At 40.9% G+C, this 27109-nt stretch overlaps 1 protein-coding gene across 1 annotated transcript in view; it reads left to right on the top strand.

Annotated features, from left to right (window-relative positions):
• Positions 1–27109, top strand: part of ARHGAP42 (Rho GTPase activating protein 42) — a 176716-nt gene that overhangs the window by 46685 nt on the left and 102922 nt on the right. Inside the window, 1 exon segment of the mRNA XM_032220054.1 lies at positions 16427–16488. Within this exon segment, the coding sequence (XP_032075945.1) occupies positions 16427–16488 (62 nt within the window).

Here is a 27109-nt window from a genome sequence, read left to right on the forward strand (position 1 = left end):
AAGCCTTCTACAAGCTCTACACGGCCATTTTGGTGAAGGGGCGGTGTTTCGAGAGGCCAAAAATGCTGTATTCAGGGTATAAGATGCACTCAGATGTTCAGCCTCTTTTTTTGAGGGAAAAAGGTGCGTCTTATACTCCGAAAAATATAGTAGTTCTATTTCCTACTTATTGTGGGACTCTCTCTCCCAATTCAGTCTGCCCCTTGAAGAATTCTTGTGTAGAGGTCACCTTGCGAGAGATGTGAGAGAAAGAGAGTGATGGGCAATCCTTCTTGATGGTGCTCTCAAGAAGTTCATTTGGCTTGGAACCATTCAGTGCAGGTCTCTTCCAAGAGGCATTTGAACCTTAGCAGAGGACTTTGATCTTTTACTTTTCTTCCGGTGGTTTTTGTAATTGTATTATCTTGGCAGTCAATTTGTTCCACTTTGCCGCTGTCGTTTTTGAACTGCCCAGAATTTGATGTAGTGGTTTTTTGTTTTGGTTCCTGAGGTGGGTCTTTAAATAGGGCAGAGAAGAGTGGAAAATTACTTCCTTTGATCTGTACGATATGCTCCTATTAATATACCCTATTTTAGCATTTATCTTTTTAATATCGTGTTTCCACAAAAATAAGACAGGGTCTTATTTTATTTGACCCCCAAAATAAGCACTTGGCCTTATTTTCAGGGAGGTTTTATTATTTTTGAGGTGCAGGAGATGGTGAGCGTGGTCACCTCATGGCTGCTGCTGTGTTGCAATATTTTCAGAAAGGGCTTATTTTTGGGGGAGGATTTATTTTAACTCCTGTGCTCAAAAGCCCAATTGGGCTTATTACCTGGGGAGGTCTTATTTTCAGGAAAACAGGGTAGCAGCTTTTCATTGTTGGCTGATGTTTAACTTGTGGTCAAAAAGAACATTCAAATCTTTTTCACACATTCTACATTCAGAGCCAGGTCTCCTCCATCCCATATGTGTTCCTTTCATTTTATGTGCAGTATTTGGAAAGATGTGGCATAAGTTGAATCTTATTTGTGGGAGGGAACAAAGGTGTGCCAGAGTATATTCATAGGTTGGAATAGGCAACAAGGTCAGCCAATAAATAGACATGGAACAGGTCAGCCAATGGGGACTGTTTGGAAACTGAAACAGTATTTGCTGGAGACAGCTAGGAGCCTGGGCGTGTCTTAGTTTATCTTTCGTGCTAAAGCTGCAAATTGGTTTGAACTCTGAACTGAAACTGGAAACAAATCTCTCCTCTTTACCACATTGGAAGAACCACTCTTGGTATTGTATATATGTCTCATGTGTTATATTATATATAAAGGGAAGTTAATGAATCCTGCTGCATCAGTTGCCTATGTGTGCTTTCTGGATTTGATTTCTGTAACAAACTCTGACAAGGTGTTCAATGCGAGCTTATGATCCATCTGGAGGAGATAGACCTGGATTGCTGTGGTTCATTTTGATTACAGTATCTCCAGATAGTCAAAGCAGAGGGATGGCAGATAGGAGGGCTGCCTGAAAAAAAATCTGAATTGGATCATCTTTCAGCCAAACCATGTACAAGTAGGTCCTTGAATTATGGCCACAACTGAGCCTAAAATTTCTGTTGCTACCAGTACTTGTTAGGTGAGTTTTGCCCTATTTTATGACCTTTCTTGCCACAGTTATTAAGCAGATCGCTGCAGGTAAGTGAAGTCATGCAGTCATTAAGTGAATCTGTTTTCCCTCATTGACTTTGCATGTAGGAAGTCAGCTGGGAGGATTGCAAATGGTGATCACATGATCTCAGGGCATAAGTAGATGCCAGTTGTTGCCAAGCATCTAAATTTGGATCACATGAAGCTGGAGATGCTACAACGGCACTAAATGTGAAAACAGGTCAGAAGTCTTTTTTTTTTCAGTGCTGATGTAACTTCATATGGTCACTGTTGTGGCCCAGCAGGAGCCGTTGGAGCTGCCGATGGACTCCGATAGCGAGGAACCCTATGAGTCTGCTATGGAAGATGTGGAGGACCCTGGGCAGGGTTCAGACTCAGAGCAGGGACCAGAGAGGCTGGTTGGCCACCAGGAGGTGCCTGAGGCATGGAGCAGTGGGGAAGATCAAAGGGAGTTTGTCCCTGATGCCAGGCAATGGAGGGCAGAGAAACACAGGCAGCAGTTACCGAGACAGACTCATAAGAAATAATCAAGACCAGGTGGTTGTGGCTTGGCCCCTCCCAAGAGTGTATATAAGAAGAGACTTTGGGAGGAGTCCTTTTGCAGGACACAACCATCCGTAGTAATCTGGAGAACTCCTTGTCTGGTCTGCCTTGTGTTCCTGTGTCTGTTGGAGTCTGGGTTGCTGCCAACCTCTTGCCAGTGAGTCGTGTCTGGGCTTTCAGCCAACAGGATTATAATTGCTGTGAATAAAGAGTGGCAAATAGCTAAGCCTGTGTCTGCATTCATTACTGGACGGAGGGGGGCCAGAACAGATCACTAAATGAACAGTTGCAATTCAAGGAATGCAGTAATTTGAGAGGAAATGTACCCATTTCTACATTTTGTAATTTCTACTTTTGTACAAATTAAAAGCTGATTCAGATTAGATCCAAAGCTATTGTCATGTCTGAAGACTTTTACAGGGGTACCAGACCCAAGGCCCGTGGTCCGCATGTGGCCCATGGAGTGCTTAGATCTGGCCCGTAGGGCCACCTTGGAAACAGTGAAGGACCAGCACTTGGTGCCTCTGTCAGCAAAAACAGAGCTCGGAAGGGCTACACACGGTCCTCCTGAGCTCCGTTGTCAGCTGCGACGGCTTTCTGCAACCCTCTGCCAGCGAAAAAGGAGCTCGGGAGGGCCACAAGCGACCTTCCCAAGCTCCATTTTCGCTGGCAGAGCATGCGGGCCGCCACAAGCGCCCCAACATGAGTGACATTTAACTGGCCATGCTTCTCCCCCACCCCACCCAAGGTCAAACACAACTGTGATGCAACCCTCAATGAAATCGAGTTTGTCTCCCCTGCACTTGGACAAAGTCAGGTCACCAAGAAGTCCAACAATTTTAGTAAGATTTCTTTAATGATTTCTTTAATCTTTTGTGAGATTATCTCTGGTCCCATCCTTGTCAATTAACTCTACTTCATTCAGAAGAGATATTATCTTCCTTTACAAACATGGCTCAGTATGATTGCCTAAGATTTGGCAACAATACTTTCACATAGAGACTTAATAAAAGTTGCAAATTTCATTGCAAATTGTTGCAAGTAGGGATTGTTTTCCCACTACAGATTTTAAAGAGGCATATCAAAATCTTCTGCACCGTGTTCTCCAATGTTTAGGAAGCTTCATTCTCTCTAATTATCTTTCTTGCAAATTATAACCCATTTTACTTTAAAAGAAAACCTCAAACTGTAAAAGGGTTATTTTTTTTTTTTGTTCTTCCCACTTTAGATAATCAGAGAACGAAATTGTTTATCCAAATCTTAGTTTGGACATAAACTTGGGTTAGCCTGATCTGAATAACATCTGCCCTTTTCTGAAACTTTCGATGACTCCTTCAAAACAATTATGGTAAACAGTTATAATACGCCTGCTATCTAAATAGCTGAGCCTTTTTTTATATTAGTCTAACTTGTTTTCTTCAATTATTTTATTTAAAGTGAGTAGCAAATTGCAACATTTACTGAAAATTCATTTTTATTGAAATACTTATAAGGTAAAACTAAAGGTTCCCCTCTTACTTATGTGCTAATCGTTCCTGACTTTAGGGGGCAGTGCTCATCTCCGATTCAAAGCCGAAGAGCCCACGTTTTTTAGCCACTGAGCCACTGCATCCTAAAATATTTATACAGAGTTTTAAAGAATATTTAGTAACGTTTGTTTCATTTAGAATCATTGTTAAGAATGAATACACTGAAACTGCTTAATATAGCTAAAAGCTTGCATCTGTGAATATATATCTTCTTAGAAGCAATCATCTGGAAAAAGTTAATAACATTTTAATTTTAAATTTCAATTGCATCCATATTCATTGTCTTGACTTATTTACATTCTGCTTTACTTTATGGAATGATGTATTTCCAGAAGCACGAAAGCAAGATATCTCTTGCATCACAGTAAATTAATGAAATAAAGTCTATACTCATCTGCTTTGTGTTCAGCCAAGCAATTCAAAAGAGGCACATCAGCTGGTATCATAAGAATTATTGCTCTGATAAAGCAGTAAAAAAAACCTGCTATATTATTTTAGTAGGCAAAGGACAGGTGATCCTTACTTTATGCCCATTGTATTCTTTCATACTTAATTATATCTTTTTTTTGCAAGTCCATCTTCTAACCTGCGACTAATGCCTCAGATATCCTTAATAAGGCCGCACCTGGAATACTGCATCCAGTTTCCATCAGCACAATACAAAAAAGATGTTGAGACTTTGGAAAAAGTACAAAAAAGAGCAACTAAGATGATTAAAGGCCTGGAAACTAAAACATATGAAGAAAGGTTTCAGGATTTGGGTTTGGCTAGTCTAGAGAAAAGAAGGACTTAGGAAAGGGGGTGGGGAATGATGACATGATAGAAGTATTCCAGTATTTGAGAGGCTGCCACAAAGAGCAGTCAATTTATTTTCCAAAGCACCAGAGGGCAGGACAAGAAACAATGGACAGAAACTAATCAAGGATAGAAGCAACCTGGACTTAACGAGAAGCTTCTTAACAATGACAACAATTAACCAGTGGAACAGCTTGCCTTCAGAAGTTGTGGGTGCTTCATCAATGGAGGTTTTTAAAAAGAAACTGGACAGCTACTTGTCTGAAATGGTACAGGATCTACTGTTTGAGCAGGGGGCTGGACTAGAAGACCTCCAAGGTCCCTTCCAGCTCTATTCAGATGGATTGATAGTTACTCAGATAAAAAAATAACCATACAAAAAAATATTGTGCGTAAAATTGTGCCAAAAAAACCCCTAATGATTCCATTTTAAAATGTGAACTATTTATATAATGGCTCACTAACCCATTATTACATTTTTTGGCAGAGATGTACATACAAAAAAATAATAATCCATCTTCCAAGAGCAGAAAGTTGGTTCCCTGGCTCATACGCTCCAAGTTAAATGTTTACATTCTGAGTTAGGTATCAGTTGGTATGGAAAGTAGAAGTGTCAGATGTTTACATCTTTAAGAGAAAGATCTTAGGAGTAGAATTCAAGATGATATAAATATTGCTTGAAGTACTCTTCTTTGGGAATTAATTTCATCCTGGTTAATAACATTTATAAATCAATGGTGAACTAGGGTGAGTGTTAGGTAAAACTATGGTAAAAGTGAAACTTGGAGGTGTTAAAACTAAACTCAGTATTTGTGCAAAGAGCCAGTATAAATGTTGGACAGGATGATTAAAACTAGAATTAAAAATAATAGAAAACCTTAAACATCATTTAAAAGTCTTAAATACATGTAGGACAGAGGTGTCAAACTTCAATTCAACATCACTTGTGTTGGGGGTATCTCTGGTGGCCTGGCTGGGGCGGGAGGATCCGGGATCCGTTTTTGGCCACAACGGTCTCCTGTAGCCCTCTGCCAGCAAAAGCGGAGCCCTGGAGGTCCGCGCCACTCCCGAACTCCATTTTCACTGGCAGAGACACTGCGGGCCAGTCCTTTGCTGTTTCCAGTGCGGCCCCGCGAGCCAGATCTAAGCACCCTGCAGGCTGGATCTGGCCCATGAGCCTTCAGTTTGACACTCTTGTTGTAGGGCATTTTACATTATGTACTTGCATTATGGGCGCAATGGCTCAAAGGTTAAAGATGCTGAGGTGGTCAGCTGACAGCAAGGATATGAGACCCGAGCTCCACACAATGGGATGAGCTCCCTTTCCTTGCCCCAGCTTCTATTCACCTAGCAGTTCAAAAGCATGCAAACGCGAGTAGATAAATAGGTATTACTTGGGTGGGAAGGTAACAGTATTCCATGTACCTTTTGTGTATAGCTATACTGGCCACATGACCATGGAAATTGTCTTTGGACAATGCTGGCTCCCTCAGCCAAGAAATAGAGATGGGCACCATGACCTAGAGTCAGACATAACTTTATCTTTTACTTATACATTGTAGCTTATATTTCAATAGTAATAGTTTTCATAATCAGCATATTAGTGTAGTATGGCTTAGTAGTGGCAAACTGCTAGTACTTTTCATAATATTAGAGATTTTTGTTTGAATGTCTTTTTCTGACATTTGTGCTGTTTAAAAAACAGCAATCTTCATTTGTTTTGCCCTTTGCACCTCATGTTTTTGACAGTTGCTTTTGCATTGTTTTCTACAAAGTTTACATATTAGTTGCTACATCTGCTTAAGAGCGTTAGGGAAGGGAGAACCTTGCCTATAATAGTAGTACAATACCCCACAATGGTCATCTATAGAACTAATGATAAAATAAGCAGCTGGTGAAAGTTATTTAAGAAACCCTGACCAATTTCTTTCAGCCATGATAATTAATACTTGAAGGAATGAGAATCCCCTTCTCTAATGGGAACTTAAAGCAGTTTGTTCTCACATATGTTGTTCATTGTTTTACCATTGGCAGTAAAAGCCACATGCTTTACTTCATTCCCCGCTGAATAAAGAACATTTGCTACTGTTAACTCCATCTTTATTTCTTGCCATTAATTTAATACAACCGCTTTGCTTCTGTCTCTCCTAAAATAGAACAGGAAATGATATTCAGGTTATAAGTACTGTACCTTTAAAATTTCCTATTTCTTCTCCTGGCTTTAAATGACTATTGGAACATTGTAGTGGTGGGTAATGGTATGGCAGCCAGGGTCGCTGAAACCGGCAGCAACCCAGGTCTGCCACGCCCCTGAACCGGTTCCCTGGTCGCCGCCATTGCCATCTTGTTTTGGAGTTCTGCGCATGCGCAGAACAATTTTAATTGAACTGCACATGGGCACGCAGTTTACATCCAGCAAAGCGCACGCACGAGTGAACCAGCAGTAAAGCCGGCCGGAACCCACCCCTGGAACATTGTTATTATGGCATCCGCTATCTAACTGCTGCAAAGATCCAAATATCAAGGGCATTATTTATTTATTTATTTTTATTAAATGCATTGGCTGCCCGTCTTACCACACGGTAACTCTGCAGCAATTAGGAGGCTGTCCATAGAAAAAGTCACAACACTGGCGGGGGGGAAGTGCTCAGCTGTTATGACTTATTGAATCCCATATTTTAGATTCTCTGAAAATGCTCACATTTAGTTGCCCTGTTTTTTTTTTATAACTGAGGTAAGAGGTTGTGCTAAATCAAACAGTTGTAATAAAATGCTCTGAATTGTGCCTCAGAAGTTGATCTGTCACTTTTTTTTTTAACCTGAAATCCTATATAGTCTTGGTATTAAATCAGGATATACTGAGACTTGTTTTCATGTTCTTTTTTAGGTCTCTACAAATCCACTTACCCTGGAATTTTACTTATTGATATTTTGTGTGATATATTTATATCCCATCTTTTGTCCAGATTCGTTCTTCCACTTTTTACTAATAACAATAACTCAAAGCTCTATCGGGCTAAGAGACAGTGACAGGTTACTTAGTAAGGAGCTGTAGCTGAGGATGGATCTGACTGCAAGTATATATACACAGTGGCTATTCATGAAATTGACCAAAAAGAATTTCCTTCAAATATAACTTCTCAGTGGCTCTGATTGTGTAGATCTGGCTTTCGCACTGCAAATGGCTTTCACACTGGAAAAATGTCATGAATAGTTACAACTCTGCCTGTGGAAATTTGCAGTCATCCAGGTCATAGTTGTCTCAAAGGTGCTTTTTCAAAAGTCAACTGGACTGTTTTTGTTTCCTTGAGAAAGAAGAAAACATTTTCCTTCTCATCCAAGAAGCTTCATCAGTTGTGTCCATGGGAGGATGGATAGTTCTGATAGGAAGGTGGGCGGGAGATGGAAAGATTGCATTTTTTCGCAGTCCTCTGATCATTAGCACACTCTCTGAGAACTGTTGAGGCCACTCGCGGGTTTATCTGTTCCTTCAGGATCATCTAAATCAGAGTGCAATTGGTGTGGAATCTTTTTGGAGCAGCTGAAAGGGTCGTGTTGTAGACTGGCGCTGTGTATGAAGCCGAGGTGGCGCAGTGGTTAGAGTGCAGCACTGCAGGCTACTTCAGCTGACTGCAGTTCTGCAGTTCGGTTGTTCAAATCTCACCAGCTCAAGGTTGACTCAGCCTTCCATCCTTCCGAGGTGGGTAAAATGAGGACCCGGATTGTTGGGGCAATATGCTGACTCTGTAAACCGCTTAGAGAGGGCTGAAAGCCCTATGAAGCGGTATATAAGTCTAACTGCTATTGCTGTTGCTATTGCTATTGGAGATAGGTGATTTCTTATTCTTCCACTACGGTTGAGGGAGTTTCATTAAGGACTACACATTGAGTGTGGTTTGTCAATCAGTTATGAATCCATCTCGTGCTGATTCTGTCTATCCCATATTTTTCTAGTTTGCCAAGAAGCAGGTTGTGGTCTGTTGTGTCAAATGCCTTACTGAAATCCACAACATTTCGCTGATCCACTAATTTAGTGACTTTGTCAAAGAGTGAAATAAGATTTATTTGGCATGATCTGGTTTTGACAAACCCATGTTGGCTTCTGGTGAGAATATAACTTTGCTTGCTTATAGATGTTTGCAGATCTGTTGCTTGATTATCTTCTCCAGGATCCTCCCAGGTATTGATGTCAGGCTGCTTGTTCTGTAGTTTCCTGGATTTGTTTTTTTCCCCTTTTTGCAGATTTTTTTTTTTAATAAGAAGGGAGTTTACACACACACACACACACACATACACACACACACAGAGAGAGAGAGAGAGAGAGAGAGAGAGAGAATATCTCTCCCCAGCTGATTAAATGTGTAAATCAAGTGATAAATATCAGCATAAAAAGTAAAATGTATCTTAAGAGTTTCTATAATAAATCCCTAATAAGCAAATAAAATTTGAACATTGGTAAGAATTAAAGAGATGAAGTATTTGCATATCCCGCACTTATACAGTTGTTTATGGTATTTTATCCTTAATACTGCAAATTGTTTCAAACACTTTGACGTTAGGAGTTTAAACAGAATCCAGATGGGTAGAAAATAACACCCATAAGTTATAATCTTTTCAGTTAAGTAGAGTGATTTTAATGTATGATGGTTCCCCACCCCCACCCACTAGATATGAAGAAGCCCTGGAAGAATAATTACACTGATAAATTCCTGATGAAATGGGTTAGTCCTAAAATGCCATCTATCATTTTGGATTTATTTAAAGAACTATTTAGGAAGCACATCTGAAAAGTGCTTCAAATAAAAATAACATCTGCTTTTTTGTAAACACAATCCTATATGTATGAATTTCCATCAAACATTTTAAGTGAACAATTCTTGAGTTATATTTTATGTATCATCCATGTGCTGGAGTAGAGCACAGAATAACATTGATAGTTAGTAGAATCCTTATTTTGGACAAAAACATTAAGCAACTATAAAAACTAACAAATTAAAATCGCATTACTTTTTTCTATAGAAGGCAAAGGGGTTATAATAAAACGTTTATTATAAGTTATAGCAAAATTATAAGAGGACATAACTATTTTATTTTTTCAGACAATTCAGTATCTTTCAGTCTTTCATTCCTCCCTGGATTTGGAAAACCTCCAGGGAAAACAGCTGCAAAACTCCTTTAACTTTCACGAAAGAAACTGCCAAACACATTTCTGGCCTCCGGATCCTGGGGAGGGCAAAAATGACCCACTCTCCATGGTGCAAAAGGCCAACTAGGCCTCACCCACCATGGCCACGCCCACCCAGCAACCAGGCAGAGAACCCCTTACTAAAATTTTTGAAGCCCACCTCTGGGAAATTGTATTAGTTGCCTGTTTCTGGTTGCAGATTCAGGTGTTAGTAATAATAGGCAGAATCCTGCAGGGCTTCACATCTGGTCACCTGCAAGACTGCAGTAGAATATGTCCAACTAAGGCGTGTACAAAAATCCGCAGCCCCTGCAAGTTATGGTAGGAATATACTCAGAAGTTATGTTTCTTTGTTAGATATCCCATCGCGTACATCTCCTCCTCCTCCTCTCCTCCTCGTTATTCCTGTAGGTGCAGGATCTGTTTTTTGGATTGACAAACACCATCTTGCACAATCAAACACAGCATCTGTGTCACGTCTACATTTTTACTATAGATCCATTGGTTGCAACAACAGCAAAAAACCCTGACTAAGCAGTTTGTCACCTGAGCCTGACGTTGGTCTTGTACAATTAGTGGCCCTTCGAAATAAGATTAATATCCTCAATATAGACTTATTAAACCTGTGTGTTCTTTAAGATGGCATTTAAGAATGACAAGGCAGTAAATGTGTAGCTGCCATACACACACACACACAAAGCACTCACCAACCTGAGGAAAGACAACAACGTAATCATTCTCCCAGCAGACAAAGTGGTGATGAACACGTCTGACTACCAAACCAAACTATCCAAGATACTCCAAGACTCCTCTTACAAATCCCTAAACACAGACCCCACCACGTACCTGGAAAAAACCATCAAATCAAAAATAAAAGCCTCTCCCATCAGTGAAGAGATCCAGCTAAGAATCATCCCCAGAGAGAAATCTTCCAGATGCCCCAAACTCTGACCTTCCCAAGATACACAAGAAGGAACACCACTCAAATCCATAATCAGCTCCATAGGCTCATCTCTACAGAATCTTGCCAAATTTCTTGTATGTATGTGTGTGTGTGTGTGTGTGCGCGCACACACACACACACACACACACATATATTGGTTCGATTCCCAATATGGGTATGGCTAGCTGATGAGAGCTAAATAGCTTGAAATAGATCTATACTAGTCTCCCTTTATTTATTTATCAGCATAAATATAACATATATATATATATATATATATATATATATATATATATATATATATATATATATATATATATATACACACACATATATATATATATATATATATATATATATATATATATATATATATATATATATATATATATATATATACACATATATATATATATACTTAAAGTCACAACCCCTGGTATGCCCAAGTATGGGAGGAAGGTCACACTTCCACTCTCTGTCATTAGGCTCGTCACAAGAGACCATCCAGACAGAAACCCAATATTTTTTTACTGTTGCCTTTATTTATTTATCAGCATAAGTATAACATATATATATATATATATATATATATATATATATAGCTTATTTTGTTTTAATGTGGTGATGGTATTGAATTACTGTGGTGGCATAGTGGTTAGAATGCCATATTGCAGGCTAACTTTCAGGAGTTTCATCCTGTTGACTCAGCCTTTTATTATTTGATAAAATTAGGAGCCAGATTCTTGGTTGCAAAATGTTGACTTGTAAACCGCGCGGTGCTGTAAAGCAGCAGTCCCCAACCTTTTTGGTTTGGTGGCCTGCTGGTGGTAGGAGAGGGGATAGTTCCCTGCAAGTGGCAAGTGCGCGTTTGCAAGTGTGTACAACTCCATTTGTGTGTGCAGCTTGCACAAGAGGAGCTTCACGTGTGAATGCAAGCGGCTGTCTTTTGCATGAGGGGAGCTTCATGTATGCACTGCTCCCCCATTCCAAGCAAGCCACAGCCTGGTAGTGGGCTGCAGCCCGGGGATTGGGGACCCCTGCTGTAAAACACTATGAAGCGGTATATAAATCTAAGTGCTATTGCTATATGTGCATATGTGAGGTTGCTTGAAGTACTACAGTTACACAGCTTTTTCAGGTCGCTTAGATTCGTTCATCTGAAGCCACACAAAAACACTTTTAAGAAATGTATTCTGCACATCATCCTGTATTGAAGAACGAGATTGGAAACAGGTCTTCTAGAAGAAAATCAATCTGGATGGTCATTAAGAGTTAACACAACTTGATGGTATCTAATCAATCAGATCAATCTATTCCCATGACTACTTTTTAATTTAAATGTTAATGCAAAGTTGTTACTCAAAAACAACAAGGGGTCATGAGACATCTTAAATTTAATCATCTAAGGTTTTATGGACCACAGTTAACTTTTTCAGGTAATTGGATAGTAAAACAAAGATCTGAAACTCTGTAAATTACTCAGAGGAAACAACAAAAAAATTCAATAGTTATTACCTGTGCTATATAGCAATAGCAGTAGACTTATATACAGCTTCATAGGGCTTTCAGCCCTCTCTAAGCGGTTTACAGAGAGTCAGCATATTGCCCCCAACAATCTGGGTCCTCATTTTACCCACCTCGGAAGGATGGAAGGCTGAGTCAACCCTGAGCCGGTGAGATTTGAACCGCTGAACTGCTGATCTAGCAGTAGGCTGCAGTGCTGCATTTAACCACTGCGCCACCTCGGCTCTTTTAGACATTCTTGGATAATAAATCATTAAACGAGTCTTGTGATAACAAAGTTTATACCATTTTAATGCATGAGAAATTATATTAAGACTTCTAATAAAATCTGACTTGTTTCATGATAAAACTTTGTATGGTTCCTGTTTTCAAGGCCAACTTTAGGTCAGTTAGAGAATGACCTGGAGAGTTAACATGTACCTTATTCATTTTTGCTTTATTTTGATATTTTATTGCTTGAAGAATTGGCATCAGAAGGTGCTCCTGAGTTTTGGTTGGTCCAATGTTAATTAGCAGCTATTTTAAGTTTGGTAATTCTATAAACAGCTTTCTTGCTATTCATAGATAGGAAAATAAGGTTTAGAACTGTCTAGGCTGAGCTGTAAATCATTAGGTTATATGCCTGCGTCATTTTATTGGGAACTGTAGGTAACAAGCAATAACATTGGGTTGTGCTGTCGATTTATTTCATACTGTTGTGCATTGATCCTAAGGAACATTCCAGTCCTTTTGATCTGTTTAATGCTATATATTTGCATCTTGAGAAATGCCAGCCTTAAATCAATTGCCTGTGTACTTATCTGATGAGTCTGAATGATTTGTATATTCTAGGTATCACTAGAAACAATGGACTTCTTAGTGTGTTCCAAATGGAAGCTAGAGATACCTAAAATGTGTAGTGGCCAGTTTCTGGTAGAAGATAGAAGTTACACATCCAAAGTAAACTTTCACAATAGGGTCTAGAATAGGGGTGTTAAACATGATTTCATTGAGGGCCGCATCAGGGTTGTGTTTGATCTCGGAAGGCTGGGAGCAGGGGGGGGGGTATGTGGCCATGGTAGGTGTGGCCAGGGGCGTGGCCATGGTCGACGTGACACAGTACGCATGTGATGGCACCTGTGGTGTCCAAATGCTAAGGCAGGACTTCCCTGGGATCCTCACTCTCATTATAATCTTCTTTCCTTCCTTCCCTCCTTCCTTCCCTCCCTCCCTCTTCTTCTTTTTCCTTCCCTTTTCTTCTTCTTCCTTCCCCTCTTTCCCTATTTTTCCCTTGCTCTCTTCCCATCTTTCCTTCTTTTTCTTTGTCTTTCCTTTCTCTTTCTTTTTTCCTGTCCCTTCTTGCAGGCTCAAACACAAAAGGGGAAACATTTCTCCTTTTGTTTTCTTTTTAGTTTGCTTTGATAGCCCTCTGCCAGCAAAAATGGGCTGCTGCGGGGGGGGGGGGGGCTGCACTGCATGTGGCCAAGCTTCGTTTCCGCTGGCAGAGGCACCGTAAGCCTGTCTTTTGCTGTTTCCTGACCGGTCCCACAAGCTATACGTATCTAAGTGCCTTGAGTTTGACATCCCTGGTCTAAAAAGTGGATCTAGCATTCAAGGATGCAAAACCTACAGAGTTTTAAGTTAGTGTTAATGCTGATCTGGAGTTGCATACAGAATCCTGCAAACTGTAACACATTTATGAGTTGTTATGACAGAGACTCATTGAAGTGCTTCTTCCAGCTTTCTTATCACCATGGCCGGTTTGCTACCAATAAATTCAAACTCCGTACCTTGATTGTTTATGTCTCCTCTCCCTCCCGCTCCTTTCTCAGCTATTCTAATCTCTCACATGTGGTGATGGATGTATACTCTAATCAGGAGCCTTGAGAGGCTACTACACACTGAGCTGAAGATCTTCACTTTATCATCGGTTTCATTTATGACTAATGAATGTGTTGGCCTTTTAAAGTTTCTACTTAAAGTGATAATGAAGAGAGCCACATGTTTGTTTTCATGGTGGACACATACACGGGAATTCTGTGCCATCAAAAGAGGGGGGAAGCGTAAAAATTCTATGATAGCTGCAGATCATATACTTAAAATGAAATAGCTACCATAGTTGAAATCATTTCACAGTGATGTTTTTTACTGATGTTTACAAGAATTCAACTGTTTTACCAAAGCAGTTGTCTGAATACAAATGCAAATTCAAATTGTTTTTTTTTTTTAAATCATCTTCATGACAAATTAATGTGACTGTCATTTTGAAGTATCTATAAGTTCCTTCATGAATTATCTGGGATGGTTTCACGGCCATAATTTTGCATCTGTTTGTGTTGACAGCGAAAATAAAGAGTCCTTGAGAGATCTATAATTTGTCTGCAGTGGGCGTCTTTATTAAAACATTCTTATTTTATGCATCTAATTCGTACTTTGGTTAAGAGCTTGTCGCTCAAGTAATAGAATCTGTATAAAGAAAAACTTAATGAACGGAAAATAATATGAAGTTAAGGTTCACTTTATTATTATGCTGTATTCCTGTTAATTAGTAGAATACAAAATAAGACTTGGAAGGAATCTTGGAGGTCTTCTACTTTAATCCCTTCCTTGAGCAGGAGTTCCTATATCATTCCAGATAAATGGCTTTTCAGTCTCTCTTCTAAAAATCTCAGTGATGCAGCAACTTCTGGAGACAAGCCATTCTACTGATTAATTGTTCTCATGGACAGCAAATTTCTCCTTAATTCTAGGTTAGATTTTTCTTTGATAAGCTCCTTCATGTCTTGTCCTTCTTTGGAGAATAAGTCAACCCTCTCTTCTTTGTATAACATTTCAAATATTGAAAGACTTAAATCACCTCACCCTTAGTCCTTCTCTTCGTTGGACTGGACATACCCAGTTCTCACAACCATTCCTCATATGGTTTAGCCTCTAGTCCCCTAATCTTCTTTCTTGTTCTTCTCTGCACTCTTTTTAGCTTCTTCACATCTTTTTTCTATTGTGCCGACCATAACAGGATGCAGTATTCCAAGTGTGATTTTATAAGTGGACTATAAAGTGATACTGACACCTCACATGATCTCGATACTATCCCTCTGTGAATGCAGCCTAGGACTTCATTGGCTTTTCTGGATTTCCTATCTGATAGGATGTTTCTTTACTAACCTGCTCTACTCTGTCTTTATTTTGAACTCATACTTCTAAACTATTGCTAGAAATAATGGTTCCCAAATTTAACTTGTGAGCACTTGATTCAGGAATTTGGCCGTCTTAACAACTCGGGGTTTTGTGTCCTTCAAGTAGATGATGATTTAAAAGACAAGGAAACAGAAGGATGAGAACAAGCGACATCAAACGTGCATATGTACACAGGCATATTCATATGTGTCCATATTACAAGGAAAAAGGGGTAGTGTCAGTAAAATATGTTGATAGGAATTCAAAAATCTTTTTCCCCTTTGCATCCTGATAGGTTTTATTTATGCATTTGGTCATACTCATTACAATGTCTTTAAAATGATGCCATAGGTTTAATAACTATAAATATATTTTAGAAAATGAAAATGAGAGGGGAAACCGTTTTGGATTGTTTCTCTTTTTGAGAGTTATATAGTCTTGGATGGATGTAAAATTTCATTGCTTTGTTTAAATCTGTGGTGTTTGTTTATGTTCATGTGTGTTTTAATTCTTTATTTTTTTGTCTATTTATGAACCTTCCCCACCCTCTTTTTTCTGTATCTTAATAGAAATGAAAAGAAGTCTAAAAGAACATTGTCTTGAAGTTAACAGAATAACAGAGTTGGAAGGGACCTTAGAGGTCTTCTAGTCCAATCCCCTGCTCAAGCAGGAAACCTTACACCAGTGATGGCGAGCCTTTTTGGCACCGAGTGAGGACACGCATGCTTGTCAGGGCCACAACCCGGAAGTGGAGCTGCCCAGGGACATGCACGTGCCAGAAAATGTACTTCTGGTTACTGCCACATGCATGCGTACTAGCCAGCTAATCTTCCGGTTACATGAAGGCCAGCTGATCATCGCAAATGCACGCGTGCTAGAAACCCGGAAGAGGAACGGGCGATGTTGCATGTGCCAGGCGACATAGCTCCGTGTGCCACTTGTGGCACACGTGCCAAAGGTTCGCCATCACAGCCCTAGATTACCAAGTTACAGCCAGGGATATTAGGTTGCAATTATGATTCTTCTTGAAGGAATTTATAAGAGGTGTGACGAATAGCATGATAGTATAACGTAAAAATAATGTGGGTTGTTTTTTGTGTCTTTTTATAGCTCAGTCATTAAAGGAGTTTGCTCGATTACTAATTGCTGTAGAAGAGGAAAGGAAACGCCTGGTAAGTCTGCCTGAGAATATACTTGTAAAATTCCACTTCTGTTTCTACATCCCAGAAATTCCCTATTTCAAGTTTTGTAAAATCCCAGCAAGAACTAAACATATTTTTTTTTAAAAATTACTTGGCAGATGACAATTAAATACATCATTTTGTACTTCACAGTCTGCATATTCTTTTCACTTTTAAGAAACCAACCTTATTTTTATTCAGAATTCTTGCTTTTATTGTATTATACCTGTTATACTTAGTTATAAACTATAGTTCTAGTTCTCTTTTTTTTTAAACATGAAGAACATTTAGCCAAAAGACCCTAAATTAGACTGATATAACTTGAAACTGGAAGTACAGCATAGCCCCTTTGCTGCCATCCCAAATACCTGAAGAAGCTGTTACCATTGTAATATAGGTAACTTAACCTATATTAGTCCTTAACTTACAACCATTTCTTTAGTGCAGATTTACAACAGTTCATTTAGTGAATGTTCAGAGTTACAATGGCACTGATAAAGTGACTTACAACCATTTTTCACAGGAGCAATCTTTGTAGCATCCCCATGATCATGTGATCAAAATCCAGATGCTTGGCAACTGGTTCATGCTTACGACCATTGCTGTGTCCCAAGATCATGTGATTCCCCTTTTGTGGTTTTCTGACAAGCAAAGTCAATGGGGAAGCCAGATTCACTTAACAGCTGGGTTACTAACTTATCAACTGCTGTGGTTCATTTAGCAAATCAGGCAAGAAAGGTCGTAAAATGAGGCAAAACTCATTTAAATATGTCTCATTTAACAACAGAAATGTTGGACTTAAATTTTGGTTGTAAACCAAGGGCTATCTGTAATTGTTTGAAGTTACTGCCTGGTCATAAGATTGAAATATGGGCACTTGGCAACTGGCATATGATGGTTGCATCATCCTGGGATCACATGGATTGCGAGTTTTAACCTTTACCAACTGGCTTCTGAGACAAAGGGAGAAATTGGATTCGCTTTAGTGACTGCATGAGTCACATATAACTGCAGTGATTTGCATAACAACCATGGCAAAAATGTCATCAAATTGGGCAGCTCAGTTAACAACCGTGTTGCTGAACAACATAAATGCTAATCCCAATTGTAGTCCTAAATTGAGCATTTACTATATTTTGTGATCAGAAGCAGCAAATTATTAAATACCTGACCAGAGACTATGATGTTAGTGTCTGGTCTGCCATCTTTGGCTTGGCGCCTCTCTGGCATCCTGCCATCAAAGATCAGGGGGGAGGACAAATGGGCAATAAACATATATGGGGATGTGATAAGGGGGATGACAGCTTGACAAAGACCAGGGAAGCAGGGAACCAGTTTGTGCCAGCACTCAAGACCACACATCCTGAAATTGGAATGTAGACTACACCAAACATCTCACCATTCTCAAAACACCTCAAAACATGGCTCTTCATTGGCTGAAGATGAACTGGTCCTGGGGAGAGGGCTATGATCGGGGGGAAATTTGTAACTTTCTGTGTGGGAAACTTAGTTCTAGCATGATTTTACTGCAGCTTTTAGTAAAAGCACCTATCAATTCACCCAAATGGAGTCGAGGGTCTTTCTTTCCTAGGGGACCTGACTGAGGTAGGTCTGACAGTTAGATAAATGAATGATTTAATGCCAAGTAAATTGAAATGAAACAAAGAATTGTAGTAGCTGTACCACTTCCATTTTAATTGGGGCATTCTATAACAAATGTATATCAGCCCTTCAAGATAGACCAGACTTGGAAACAAAATCATAGTGACCAATAATAATTTATTTTAAGATTATCATAGCAGAAACTTCCAAATTTGAATGTGCTTTCCCCCTTCCTCCCTTTATCTTCCCAAGTGTTAGGGAGGGTTTTGTCTGAATTGTTTTCTCTGTCCCATACTCAAGGTTTATTTCTTGGATTTGTTGGCTTGGCAGCATGTCTTTCTCCTGTTCCTCAAAATAATTCCTTGTACTCATTACATTGTGGCTTAATTTTTTTTAACCCCTGCTATAGATTAATCTTCCCTAACTAGTATTTTCCAATTGATTGGAGAATAGGCTTCTGAAGCCTGCTGGATCACAGATTTATTACACTTTAATAACAAGAGAAGATATCTGGAAACATAGCCCATTATATCTGGCATGTGCCAAATTGAGGACTATTAGCAGAACTGAGGCTAAGTGTTCCACTCCTTTTCCTCTCTGTTATCCAACAGAATGCAGAAAATTGAATTTTTTTCCCCTTGGTCAAGTTTCAGTTGGTGGGTGGAGGTGATGAATACATCTAGTCTTTTTGGCTGTCTGAAGGGAAAATCATGCACTCTACCACAGTCTAATGAATAACTGTCACAGTTAGTCTTTAAACACATTTATGCTGGTGCCCCAGAAGTGTTGCCAAAATGATACAACCGGTTAAATCTTAACAGGATTGACCTGTGCCAAATTGTTTGCTCCAGGGTGGATGGTTTATAAATTAAAATATTATGAGAACTGGTTTGGTCTAATGGTTAAGAAAGGCACCTGGGTAATAACTAGGAAACTGTGGGCAGGCTGGATGACTGGGACGCTCACTTTCAGCCCAAAAGTTCCTTAGGCTCAGATGACAAGCTAGATCAGGGGTATCAAACTCAAGGCACATGGGTGGGATCTGGCCCATGGGGTGCTTAGATCTAGCCCGCGGGGCCACCCTATAAACAGCGAAGGAACAGCCCTCAGTGCCTCTGCTAGCGAAAATGGCCATATGCGGCCCTCACAGGCTCCATTTTTTGCTACGACAGCCTCCTGCAGCCCTCTACCAGCCTCCCCAAGCTCTATTTTCACTGGCAAAGGGCTGCAGGAGGCAGTCGCAGCCGAAAACAGAGCCTTGAAGAGTGATGTCGAGCTGGCGACATTCCCACTGCCCCCCACCCGAGGTCAAACACAACCCTGATGCAGCCCTCAATGAAATTGAGTTTGATACCCCTGAGCTAGATGGTCAGTTCCTGTTGCCACCAATAGATCAGCACTTGGTTGATCCCAAATGGGAAATGAGGGAAAACCATTAGGAAAGGGGGAGGGGAGGCTAATTAATTGAGGGAAAACTGTTAGGAAAGGTGGGGGGAGAATAATTAAAATACTGCACTAAAGAAGCACACATTAAGGTGGATGCAGTGATTTTATTAGACTTTAGTAACAGGAGAAGCTATCTGGAAACGCATCGCAGGACTGATTTGATTTCAAAGAAAATGTTTTCACATTGAAAGTCATAGTGCAAATGGTCTCTAACCTGCTGCCTAAATGCTAACTTTTCCCATTTTTCTATCTGCCTCTGTACTTTGAAACAGGGTTTTATAACTGGATTTCAGTGTCAATATTTTAATACTTCACACTTAAGCTACTTCAATTTACCAAGTTAGATGAATTTCCGGCCGAGCAAGATAAGGAGAGTGCCTAGAGGCCTGGAGCTTACACTAAAAAAAAAAATTGTTGTTGACATTTAGGATAGGAAACATTTCTTGAAATAGCTAAGAATGGCCTGTTTTCATCTAATGAAAGACCAAAAAGCTTCTGTATTTATTTTTTAATTTATTTTCAGGCTGTTGTGAGGCTAAATCCTAAATATCAGAATTGTATGTTTTTCTGCTCTAGCTTTACTATAGTGTAATGTAGGGCAGTGATGGCTAACCTTTTTTGGATCGCATGCCAAAGGCGGGGAGAGCACAGGGGGGTCGTACACAGGCGTGCCCACACCCATAATGTTGTCTGCGCGACCCCCCCCCCGCCAGCATGCATGCGTGACCAGTGCCCTGCTCCCACTGCTTTTGGTGCATTTGTTTCACCCTCCCTAGGCTCCAGAGGCTTTCTAGAAGTCTCTCGAGGCCCTCTGGAGGCTTCAGGAGACTTCCCCGAAGTCTCCAGAGGCTGAAAAATGGCCCTACGGGCAAATCAGAAGTCACCATTCCTGACTTCTAGGTTCCCTGTAGGGCCATTTTTCACGCTCTGGAGGCTTCAGGAGGCTTCCCTGAAACCTCTGGAGCGTGAAAAACGGCCCAACGTGCAAACCCGGTGTCCGTTCCCAAACTTCCGGTTTGCGCATTGGGTGGTTTTTCAGGGAAGCCTCCAGGGGGCAAAAAACGGCCAAAATGAAGGCCGAAGTCAGGTGGTTGGAGCTGACATGCCCTTATTCAAACTCGAGGCCTGGGGGCCGGATGTGGCCAATGGGGTGTTTACATCCGTCCCAAGGGGCCATCCTAGAAACAGCAAAGTATTGGCCCACAGTCTCTCTGCCAGCAAAAATGGAGCTCGGGTGGGGGGGAGCCCTCTTGAGCTCCCTTTTCGCTGCCAGAACTTTGCAGGAGGCGGTCGCAGCTGAAAATAGAGCTCGTGAGGGCAACAAGCGGCTCTCCAGAGCTCCTTTCTCACTGGCAGAGGGTTGCAGGACACCGGTACAGCCGAAAATAGAGTTTGTGAAGGCCGCGTGGTCCGTTTTTGCTGGCAGATGGTTGTAGGAAGCTGTCGCAGCCGAAAACAGAGCTCGGGAGCCCGTGTTCACTGGCAGAGCGCTCAGACCACCACAGACGCCTCCGACACAAGTGATGTCAAGCTGGCGATGCCCACTCTGGCCCCTCAAAGTCAAACACAACCCTGATGCGGCCCTCCATGAAATAGAGTTTGACACCCCTGCCTTTTATTCAAAGAACATCATGACTATTTTCTTGAGATTTTTAAAAAAATATATCCAGCAATAATAAAAGAGTCTTGTAGTCTAAGCTTTAGTTGGAATAGCGTTTATACAGTGTGTGTCCAAGAGAGCACTATGATGTATGGAAATATCTAAGTAATGTTCTGTCATAATCATTCCCAATCAGACATAACTAACAGCTCACAATCTCTGGATATTCCCTTTTTACTAGCTAATGAAAAATTGCTTTAAGCACAAGCCTCCTTGCCAAGAGATTTTGTCTAGAGCATTGCAGGGTGGAATAAGAAGGAAAAAAAATGTGTCTGGCGATAGAACGGAAATTGAATGTCACATGAAACCCCCTTTTAACTTGCAAAATATTAATATTGCTGTTAAAGACCAAACTTCACTTTTCTTCGCCATCTGTAGAGTTTCCTTTTGCTTTCTTTGTGGAGGTTAATGGCAAAATGCTTACAATTATTCATATTACTTTCTCCATCCCAATGCATTCCTATTTGCGGATGCTGTTTCCTCTTATTGACTTTTTTTTTTTTAGAAGTAGAGGTTTTAATAGGCTTTAAAAATTACCTAAGAGAAATTTATTTTCTCTATCTTAGCATTCTTCCATTTGGCTATCAGCCTTTCATGGTTTTTTAAAGCAAAAGGATAATCAGTAGGATGAGGGAAAGACAGAGGATGTGAAGAAATGGGGAATCTCTGCAGAGTGACCTGGTATTGGTCTTCTTTTAGACACAGGTACCCATCATTCTTGACCATTGGTCATGCTGTTGGAGTTCATAGATTCCAATGATATTGGGAGATTGAATGTTAAAACATATGAGGAACAGTTGTAGGAATGTCTAGTTCATTGAAAAGAAGGACGAGGGGAGGCATGATAGCAATTTTCCAATATCTCGGGGCCTGCCACAAAGAAGAGGGAGTCAATCTATTCTCCAAAGCACCTGAGGGCAGGAGAAGAAGCAATGGGTGGAAATTAATCAAGGAGAGAAGCAACCTAGAACTGAGGAGAAATTTCCTGACAGTTAGAACAATTAATCACTGGAATGACTTGCCTCCAGAAGTTGTGAATGCCCCAACACTGGAAGTCTTTAAGAAGAGGTTGGATAGCCATTTGTCTGAAATGGTATAGGGCAGTGACAGCTAACCTTTTCCAGTTGGAGTGCCCAAAGCACACAAGCGGGCACACGTGCCAGAACTCCCAAAATGCAATGCATGTACCTGCACCCGTCCCCCCACAACCCCCCTGCACACACCCTGCCCCCTGCGCATGCCCGCATGACCCCCCTGCACATGTCTTGCTCCCTGTGCATGCGCAGCAGAGATCCAAAGACTAGCTGGCCGGTGGGAGGCAGGCATGCATGGGTGGCGGAGCTGAACTGGGACGACGGCTGCTGTGCCCAGAGAGATGGCTCTGTGTGTCACTTCCAGCACGCGTGCCAAAGGTTCGCCATCCCATGTATAGGGTTTCCTGCTTGAGCAGGCAATTGGACTGGAAGGCCTCCAAAGTCCCTTCCAACTCTGTTACTCTGTTAAAATATCTGAAGCAATCTTGGTAGCTGACTTAAAACAACACTGTCCACAATAACAATAAAAGAAAGATGAAAATGAGATGTTGAAGGCATTAAAATGCCCACTAAAGAAAGAAAGAACAGTTACAGCGCAAAAGCAGCAGGAAAGCTTTAATTTTTTTCTCTTTAAAATAATAGTTGTGCCACTAGAAGAAAAGCAGAAGACTTTTGCTTTTAGAATGTGTATTTTATTATGAACTGTCAGAGTTTGGTAAAAAAAAATAACTCTAATGGTCTGCTGGGTTTGCTCATGACTTTTAAGATTTGACACACTGTCTTTAATAGTGCCATATTCGTTGCAATCAAACAAACACGATATGTGTATGGAAACTGCTGCGGTGCATTGTATTCTGCATTTTGACTCTGATCCCCTTTAAGCAATTTTTAAACACTTGGCTTTTCACGCAGGTCATGGATGGATGGATGGATGGATGCATGCATGGATGAATGAATGGAAGGATGGATGAATGGAAGGATGGATGAATGGGCACATCCTGTGAATTTCTAGCAACATGGACATATGACCCTTAGTGATGCAACGGTTAGAATGCAAATATAGCACTGCAGGGCTAACTCACTGCTCAATCCAGGAGTTCGATTCTGAGCAGCTCATGGTTGACTCAGCCTTCCATCCTTCTGAATTTGGTAAAATGAGGACCTAGATTGTGTTGGGGGCAATATGCTGACTCTGTAAAACACTTAGACAGGGCTGTAAAGCACTGTGAAGCGGTATATAAGTCTAAGTACTATTGCTATTGAGGAGGTATATGCTGGTAATAAAAACAGTGAAACACTGAAGTTAAGAAAATGTGGCTTTGATTCAAAAATAATCAACTTGTTCAAAGAATGAAGGCTTTGTAGATCAACGCTTGACCAGTTAAGAATTTGTCTAACCTGGCAAAATAATGATCACTTATTAGAACATATCTTTATTTAATTAACCACAAAACAATTTTAATTATAGAACAACTTGTTTTTGCGATACTACAGACTAGCCTTTGCCGTTTGGCATCCTCATGCTGTCTTTGACTGCAGCTCCAATAATTACCAATCAGCACAGTCTTCCAGAAACGTCATGGAGCACCGTGCCAGATTTCATGGAAGCCTTTAGCTAGAGTAAACAAGGACCTTAAAAAGCAATCAGCTCAGTGAAACAAACACTTCTCTCAGTTGAGAGAAAAATAGCATATTGAATGCATTCATTTACCTCAGACTTGCTGATAGGGTCTTAGAACTTAGACAGTTGTATTGTCTACCATTATGTATGGTATTTTTCCAAAGCCCTTGCATCTAGCAACCCAAGGTCATTAGAAGAAGCTAGACAAATACATCTTAAATAGAAAAAGCATATTGGACAGAAGCACAAGGCAGACGTTTCTTGAGATAATTTCAGAGTTGCGATGGCCTGCTTTTTAACAATCTCTAATAAAAATTGCACTTGCTTTTAACCCAAGAAGTTGAAATCCAGAACAGAGCTGTCATTGACCCACTAAGAACAAGACTGAGCTTTGTGTAAAATTCCATTTGGGAATTGTTGGAATTTTCCTCTCTTCAGTTGCTCGCACAAGAATTTGCTAATTTATTTCGGACTCGTGATGGAGAGTCTGCCAGGTATGCCTGCGTCACACTCTTAAGTGTTTGGTTGTTCTTTTCCCCCAGAATATATTACTGTAAAACAGTTCCTGTCTAAGGGCTTCTGGCTTTGACAATGACACGAAATATCCCATTTCACGATTCCTGCGAATCATGTAGAATACTAATAGACCCAATTCTGAACTGATCAATCCTTTGTTCTCCATATATTTTGAGTCTTCAACTCCACAAATTTGTAGTTAATATAGCTGTTTGTTAAATTTGCTGGGGATGCTAGAAATTATTGTAAATTTCTGAAGATTTAGGAAGATTGTGAGAAATTATAAGGACTGGTTATAAATAAAATAAATGAGAGCCAGTTTGGTCTAGTGATTAAGGCACTAGGGTAGCAAGCGGAAGGTGGTGAGTTCAAGTGTTGTCATAGCCATGAAAGCCACCTGGGTGAATTTGGGTCAATCACTCACTCTCAGCCCAATCTACCTCACAGAGTTGTTGTAGGGAAAACAGGAGGAGAAAGGTGCATTTTTTCTGACTACTTTTGACGATGATTATTCACACATACACAAAAACAAAGCACAAGAGAATCTACCTGATACTGTGAGTGGAGGAATGTGTTTTTTAAATTACCGTATTTTTCAGACTATAAGATGCACCGGTGTATAAGATGCACCAAGATTTTGAAGAGGTAAGTAAGAAAAAAAGTTCTTGTCCTCCCCGCCCCCCCAGGAGCACTCTGTAGGCTTCAGCAGGGCTGAGGGAAGGCATAAGCGCCCCCGTTTTTCACCAAAATGGCAGCATTTTCCCTTCCCTAGTCCTGCTGAAGCCTGCAGAGTTCTTCTGGGGAGTGGGGGAAAGCAAAAAGACCTCCATTTTGGTGAAAAACAGCCCATTTTTCACAAAAATGGAATGCAGGGGTAGGGCTTCGGGAAGCCAAAAATGGCTGTATTCAGTGTATAAGTCACCCCAACATTTCCATGCTCTTTTAGGGGAGGGAAAGGTGCATCTTATACTCTGAAAAACATGGTACTTATTATTAACTCAGAAACCCTTATATAATTACTACCAGAAATAATTTTTCAAGATATGATATGCCTTAGAACAGGGGTGTCAAACTGAATTTCAGCATTGTAGTTCTCCGTGGGCCAGTGGTCGTGGGAGACGGGACAGAGGCCTTCTGCAGCACTCTGCTGGCCAAAAATGGGTCACACAGGGGTGCTATGGGGTGACTGCGCAGCCCATTTTCACCTCCCCAGCAGTGCTCTGACAGCCAGAAATGGGCCCCGCAAGGCCGCTGTGCAGTCCATTTTTGGCCAGCAGAGTGCTGCAGGAGGCCATGGAGCCTAAAATGGGCCATGGGGGGGTATGTGTGTGCAGAGGCACCACAGGCCAGGGGTGGGTTTCAGGCGGTTCGCGGCGGTCCCCGCGAACTGGTTGGTCAGCAAACCCGGAAGTAAGTAACTTCCAGGAACGCCGAAGGGTCCACCTGCCCGCCCGCATTTCTTACCCGGTTTTGACGAGTTCTGCGCTTACACGCATGCGCAGGATGCATACAGCGCCTGCGCGATCCTCCAGGAGCAGCTGGAGCATCGCACAGATGCTAGTACGCATGCGTGCACTGCGCGGGTGCATGAGGATGCCGCCGGCCCCGTTCCAACCGAACTGGTTGGAACAGGGCGAGAAACCCACCCCTGCCACAGGCCTATCCTTTGATATTTCCATGCTGACCCCATGGGCCAGATTTAAGCACCCCATGGGCCAGATGCAGCCCGTGAGCCTTGAGTTTGACACCCCTGCCTTAGAAAATCTATACTTTGCTTGAGAAACAACACAACCTCATATAAAAGGAAACCCCAGATATCTCACTAAAGCAGCTGAACAGAGCTTCCTTTGGACGTTAAAAACTGTCTCCTTTTTTCACGGTATACCAAACAGCTTTGTCTTCTTTGCCTTGAAGAACCCGCTGTGTGGGAGTGGGAGAGGGAATACCGCTCAGCCAAGTTCAGCCAAAGTGCAACCTGATTGTACGGTAGAATTCTAAAATCACTTGCTCTTTCTTGTTCAAAAAGATAATTCATTCCTCTTTTCCCTTTTATTTTTTTTACCACAAATTCTTGTTGCCCCTGAAAAGCGATTGATGGTCTTCGGGACTTCAAGCCCGTACTTTGAAACATACCAAAGTTCTTCATGTAATTTATCTTAATACAATCCTGATAATAACCCTGGATGCTTGATCTGAACGGAAGATGAGATGAAGATTTGCCTAAGGCTACAATCTGCCTCAGATAAAACCTACTAGTCTATCAGTGTATATTTCCCATCTTGGGACTGTAAACTTTAAGGCTGAAACATCTGGTTTCGTTATTAGACTTTGTTATTCCTTTTCTATTTGATTTGTTCTAAAAACCTGCTTGATGAAGATTTTAGAAGGAACCCAAACCTTCAGCGCTCCTTAGGGCTGGTTTTTTATTTATTTATTTTATTTATTAATAAAGTTTTTTTATTTTTTCATTTTCGTAACATATAACCACATGTATGCTATTGCATAGCCAACATCGTATTGTATTGTTAAATGTTTACATCAATTCGCCTTGCCATCAACTCCCAAAATCAATTATTGGCTCTTCTGCTCTCCATATACCATATTTGTACCTTATCCATCACTTTCTTCTCCCTCCCTAGCTCCTTTCTTCCCTCTGTCGCCCTTCTCTTCTCTACTTCCCCTACCTCTCTCCTTCTCCTCTCTCCTCTTTCCACTCCTTCTTTCTCTCTCCCC

Source organism: Thamnophis elegans, chromosome 6 (assembly GCF_009769535.1).
Source record: "Thamnophis elegans isolate rThaEle1 chromosome 6, rThaEle1.pri, whole genome shotgun sequence".
Classification (NCBI taxonomy): Eukaryota; Metazoa; Chordata; class Lepidosauria; order Squamata; family Colubridae; genus Thamnophis; species Thamnophis elegans.